Genomic DNA, 6,215 nt, shown 5'->3' with positions numbered 1-6,215 from the left:
TCAGACCTTCCTCTTCCAAGCCAGCCACAGCAGAGGCCCGGGTCACAGATGGGTCCTTCTGGCGTACGAAAACACCCACGGGTACCGCGTGTGCCTGCGCACACACGGCACACAAGCAGGCGGCCAGGAGGTGGCCGCCGGCCCTCCCGGCCTCTAGGTTAGACCAGGCGGAATGGGAGGTCTGGGCCGGGCTCTGGGCGGCGGGGTGGGCTGCAGGGCTAGTCCAGGTCGATGGAGATGCACCGGCACTGCTTCACGCGGGTGACCCTCCTCTTCTTGGTGGGCGGCTGCAGCTGAGGGCAGTTGAGGGTGACGGTCATGGTGGTGAAGGCCTTGGGCTTGCAGAAGGAGCAGGACTGGAAGGAGCCCTCCTCCCTGCGCACGTGCCTGGGGATGTAGAAGGAGTTGCACTGGCCGTAGCAGAAGCGGTTGATGATGGTGCGGCTGGTGCAGCCCTCCTCGTGGACCGTCTGCTTCAGCGGCTGCGTCTTGCACCAGTCCCGCTTCAGGTACTTGCGCTCCGTCACGTGTAGGGCCTCTTGGCTGGACTCCAGGACTTCCTCCCCGGGCATGGCTGTGCCCCGCCCGTGGCCCCGGCCTCGGCCCCTGGAGCCAGGCTGCTGGACCGACTGAGTCTGCTCCGAGTCATTGTGCTGGGCCTTGTCGGGGGGCGGGATGGCCCCCTGGGACCCCTTCTTTTTCCCCTCGGCCGCTGGTAGCAGGGTCCCCCAGAGGAGAAGCAACGCTCCCACAGTGTAGGCCGCACGGCTCATGCTGGAGGAGGGAGACACAGAAATGGAAGAAGTCAGTTCTTTCAAAGTGGACAGTAGCAGCCGCCTGGCGTGGCCCCTGCGGGCCTGCAGGTGGCTGTGTCACAGCTCTAGGGACGGGATCGGCTGTTCCCGTTACGCTGCCGGCCCTGAAGCTGTGAGGTGACCACTGCCCCCCCCCGAATCCTCCTGGACTCTGACACCTTTAAGTCCGACTTCGCCTATGGTCACGTTGCAGCATTCGTTATTGCATGTGACGGTATGAACAGACACTGGACAGAGACTGACGGGGAAGACCAGACGGCATGTGGCTGGGAGAGCCCCAGAGGACACAGCGCCTCCCCCGTGGTGGACACGCTCCCGCTTTCCCAGGGGTACAGTTTGTCATCGCTCCCTGGCCGGGCACACAAACCAGTGTTCAAAGGTAGAAAATGGTGGCGGCAATGCCACGGGTGTCTGCAAATATTCATATTAATAGCACGGGCATCTTGAATACCTCAATAGCAATGAGTATTCTGGATGGAACTGGACTTAGCTATGGGTCCTAGAGGGCAGAGGCAAATAACGGCTTAAACAAATATACCCGAAAAGCAAGACACGGCAATGCCCCGGATAGCAAACACAGAAAAATGATGGAGCGGAGTAGCACGGAGAAAGGAGAGCTTTGATAGTGTTTACAGAGATAGAGAAGCAAGAGGTCTGGGAAGGTGGCTCAGGGGTAGAGTGCTCACCTAACATGCATGGAACCCCGGGTTCGATTCCTCAGTATCGGACACAGAAAAAGCCGGAAGTGGTGCTATGGCTGAAGTGATAGAGTGCTAGCCTTGAGCACAGAGAGGCTCAGGGACAGAGTCCAGGCTCTGAGTTCAAGCTCCAGGACTGGCAAGAGAGAGAAGGGGGGAGGGAGGGGGGAGGGAGAGGCATGAAGCAGTTGGACTCTGGCGGTCAGTTTCTCAGGGTTGACAGTTCTCTGGGACCAGTGCTGAACACAGACTCCCAGAAGGAGGTGCCTTTCAGGGAGAGCAGCCTGGGTCCCCGACTGTCACCTCAGGTCCCCTGCAGACCTGGACCTGCACAGCCAGGCAGACCCGTGTTCATGCTTTCTTCTGGACACCGGTGTTACGCATGATCATGTCCAAGTGCCACTCACTAGCAGCAGAGCTGAGCATCACCTTAGCCTCTAGACGTGCAAGGCAGCATGCATCCACACCCCTTAATGGCCAGTCCCTGGCCAGCGAAGGCCCACCAGCCCAGAGGCTAATAAGATAGTTCAATATCACACTTAAAATGTCCTTACATGTGTCACCTTTCCCGCACTTCCCTTGGCTTGGGGCAGGGGCAGGTTGGAAGCTGATAATGTGGCACTCAGTTCCGTCCCCGGGCTGTTGTTACAATGCTGCCGTTCTTTGAACGGGGCTATTTTTTGCCCCAGTAACAGATAATCATAATTCCTTTGTCTTTTTATTTAAGTCTAGTTATGGACCTGAGCCACAGACACTCCGTCTCCCGGAAGACGCAATGAGAACTTGAGAAGCGCTCACAAGTTTTTCCTTTAATTCAGGGCTGAGATCTGTGTTGTGCGCCCTCGGGCTGGCCCTGTCCTCCCGGCCTGGCCCTCAGAGGCCGGAGGCCGGCCTCACAGCAGGCCGACGCTATGTCCTCCACTCTGTCTTCCTGACGTTTGCAGCTGTGCTGGGACAATGTACACTCTGTCTACTCTGAGTGTCGCGAGCGCTTAGTTAGGGCCTGACCTTCGGTGGCTGGCATTGTGAAGCGCAGACGTCAGTGTCTGCTCCTTGGGTTCTGAAGACGGAGCTGTTCTTGTTTGGGTGCTGGGGATGGAACCGAAGGCCGTGTGCGTGGCAGGCATGTGCTCTGCCCACACCCCCAGCCCTGTTCTTCGCATGTTCAAATGCTTCTCCAGAGCCAGCAGCAACCCTCCGGTTTCCGACCCTGACTACTAGAAAATCCACGAGGCCCGCTGAGTCCCCTGGCCCTTGTTTTGTTTTTCAAGGCAAGATCCAAATGTTCCCAACTTGTACCTGGTCCCTCGGGGATCCTGTGGGGTTTATTTTCTAATTGAAGCCAATGGACACACTGCCTCAGCAGTAAGGCACTCAACTCAAAATCAGTCAACAGTGGCTTTCAGACTCAATTGAGACAAAGTTCCTGTTCCTCAGGGAGTGTGTGGACCCCAGAAGCCAAGAGGTCTGGAGTAACAGGCTTGTTTTTCTTTAAAGAAGAAGTGCTTCTCCCCCTAAGATTGATTACCAGGGGAAAGTAAATAGTTCCTCATTTTTAAGAGACTGCTTTAAAAATATCCTTAGTGCCGTGAGGCTTTTGGTTCCTCGGTGTGAAAACCCACGTCATGGAGGGTGTTAACCAGCCAAGACTTGGGAACGTTGCTGCTCTCTCTTGATCAAGTAGATTACCCAGTGTGCTTTGGGATGTTCTACCTGAGTAAGACCCAGACCCTGCCGGGCTCAGTGGCAATCCCCAAAGCCCGCCCCGCCTCCAAGCGGATCTCGATTACTCGTGGGGGAGATGGGAATGCACACCCTGGGAACCACAACCGTACTGCCACCAAGTGACCTGCGCTTCCTCAACGTTACCAACACGCAGGACATCGAAATGGTTGTTATCCACATCCACAACAAGCAAGGGCCGGCCGTGGGATCAAAAAAAAAATTCCAGGTTTAGGTTCCTACAGATGATCACCCATGTCCAGCATTCGCTACAAACACTTGGTGGCTGTTTCCATTTCCAAAGTGGCTGGGCTCCGTCAGTCAATGTGGCCGTATCATATGAAGTCAGTGTGCACCCCCACACCCACCAACCTCTCTCCCTTTATTCCCCCTGCAGATGGTATCATCCTTCATCCCAAACCTTACTCAACCTCCCCTTCATGCATTTCTGCTCAGCAACACAATACTAGTTTCATGGCAAGTTTTCTCTGCGACTGTTCTCCACCAGCGATCTTCCCTGCACAGGGCCCGTTTATCTCAAAGGATACATGCCTATCTTCTCTGCCTTACGCTTTCTTCCTACTTTCCCCTAGTGACAGAGACTGAACACCTACAAGCAAGGTAAGCGTATCAACCACCACCCTCCCCACACATAGGTCCGGCACTCACCGGAGCCTTCCCAGGCTCTGAGAAGACAGACTTCTGCAGATCGGGAACACAATGGTCATGTTTGACCTTTATGTCTTTGTGAAAGCTTGGGCCAGCTCCCTTCAACTCCCCTAAGCATATTTCTCAAAGTGGCCAGGCAACCTTGGCCACGCTCCTATAGTCAGTTCAACAGAGTTAGAATTGACGTAGAATTACAGTGAAGCCAAGTATCTGCCCAGCTTCTGGTCACGTCCTCCTGGTGAATCAAGTTTGAGGACAGACATTCCACATGAAACATTCTCCCAGCATAAAACATGGCTGGACTGACTGCAAATACGCCACATTCAAGACAGGTTTTATAAAGCCATCTGTTCCTTTTTTTTTTTTTTCAGGACTAGATCTCTGGGAAACTCAAAGATTATTTTCAATTTGAACTTTAATGGAAATAATAATCTCTACTAATAAAGTAAGTAGAGAATTTCTTAGAGTAAGGTCGCTTTTTTTTTTCCAGGCAAATTGAATCCAGGATATAAGAATTGCAGACTGGTATACCATTCAATAAAACCTCATTCCCTACAAGTTGAAAATCTCTTCACCAATAGCCTCCCTGTTCCTAAAACCACGTCGGTGAGACCCGGCTGGGCAGGGGATCACCTCCCTAGGGCCACGTTCATCCTTGGGTGTCCGTCAGTGGAGTTGAAGGCTGTATGCAGTTCTGAGGTGAACAGGAAACGAGCCAGAAAGTATACAGCGTTAAGGGTTCACTGAGCAGCACCAGGGAGTGACAGTGCGGCCGGCTGTGTGCGGTAGAGCTGGATGCATTCGCCGCTGTGGGAAGGGGGGGCGTGGTGGTAAGTTCAGAGCCTCGGGGCCTCGTCCCAGCTGCCCGTGTCAGTACTTCTTCCTACGCCACCACTGAGAACAGAGGCCAGCTCTCCGTGTTCCGCCTTGGCTCTGCCAGGCACTGTGCTCAATTCTGTCCCAATCTTATCATTCATTTTTCACAGCAAATCACGAGGTAGCTGATACTCTTCCTTCTACCAGCCGGGAATCTATTCCAGCTCATACGGCTCGTCGGTGGAGCCAGGGCTCAGCGCATCTCAGCTCCGTACTTCACAAGAACCACGCGTGGACTTGTTCTCTCAGGCAGCAGAATTTGAAGAATACAGCAAGTCTGATAGTTAGCTCTTCTGTATCCTTAGGTTACATAGGAAGGGAAAGACCTGCCCAGTCCGGGGGCTGCTGCTGCCCCTCTGATTTCTGACAGCCTGGGTCAGAGGGGAAGAAAACTCTCCAGCTGTCAGACCCAGGCTGGCAGCATCTGGCTCGGGTGGCTTTCGGCGGGGTGTGTCCGCTCTCCTGTCCCTCTCCCCCCATCTCTTCTCCCTCTCCGGTCCTGCCCTCTCCCTCTCCCTCATCCCTCTTTCTCCCGCCCCTCTCCTCTCCAGTAAAGGTTTCCTGGCCTTCTTTTAGTTTCCATTCCAGAATACACTCGATCACTTTGCAGCCAGCAGGCGTTTCTTGGAGCATATCTGTGGCTGACATTCCTTCCCATTGTATCATTTTTAATACTTGGCCACCAGGACCCAGGTCATGGACACCTTCTGCTTAAATAAATAGGCGGCGGGTGCGCTGGGAAGCGCGGGGGGCTGCATGTCACCTGGATTTCCTACAGACCCTGGGTTACCGAAACGTTTCACTCGACATGAGCTCTTAAGAAAATAGGAAACCTGCGAAATTAGAGTTTACAAAAGACTACTTCTTACAATGACCTGAGGTCAAGCACCACACACGCACACACGCACACACCAGCCACTACTGCTCCTAAAGAGCTCTCAACCAGCACGTCCTAACGGTTCCAACAGAGCAATTTACCCAAGAATCTTGTCACCCACATTGGAGGACTCGGGGCGGGAGGGCTGGGAAGGAAAATCTGGTTTCTTAGGATATTTTTGCTCACTGCTTCGGGAAGTCCTGCTGTCAAGCCCTGGCCCTGCCCCCAGAAGAGAAAAGGAAAAGGGGAGGGGCGGCCCTGGAGGTGAGGGAGGGGTGTCATGCCGCTCCTGGGCTAGGATTTAACTTGTCAGCCCGGCAGAAGGAAAGTCCTGCCCTCCCCCGTCCCCTCCCATCCCCTGTCCCCTGCCCTCCCCTGCCCTGCACTCGCTGTCCTCTCTGGGACGACCCCTGGCCAGAACCGACGAGCAGCAACCAAGGCCTGAGAGCCCCGCCAAGGCTGGCGCTGCCCTCTGCAGCTCCGGCCAGGGCGCGGGGTCCGGGGAGACCCGGGGAGGGGCGCGGGGTCCGGGGAGGGGCGCGGGGTCCGGGGAGGCCC

General features: G+C 55.0%; 1 protein-coding gene across 3 annotated transcripts; it reads right to left on the bottom strand.

The window, feature by feature from the left end:
• Positions 1 to 218: 218 nt before the first annotated feature.
• Positions 219 to 773, bottom strand: Grem1 (gremlin 1, DAN family BMP antagonist). Of its 3 annotated transcripts, none has more exons than XM_013014473.1 (2): positions 660 to 773; positions 219 to 536 (listed from the first exon to the last, which is right to left on the bottom strand). In XM_013014473.1, exons 1-2 carry the CDS (start codon positions 771 to 773, stop codon positions 219 to 221), a joined length of 432 nt encoding a protein of 143 aa, XP_012869927.1. The 3 variants fall into 3 exon arrangements, with proteins under 3 accessions (XP_012869927.1, XP_012869928.1, XP_012869926.1); XM_013014474.1 differs by having other exon boundaries at positions 747 to 773; XM_013014472.1 differs by having other exon boundaries at positions 219 to 773.
• Positions 774 to 6,215: the final 5,442 nt, after the last annotated feature.

The sequence above is a fragment of the Dipodomys ordii genome, unplaced genomic scaffold (genome assembly GCF_000151885.1).
Source record: "Dipodomys ordii isolate 6190 unplaced genomic scaffold, Dord_2.0 Scaffold23, whole genome shotgun sequence".
Taxonomy (NCBI): domain Eukaryota; kingdom Metazoa; phylum Chordata; class Mammalia; order Rodentia; family Heteromyidae; genus Dipodomys; species Dipodomys ordii.
This window is presented reverse-complemented; position numbering and strand designations above follow the sequence as displayed.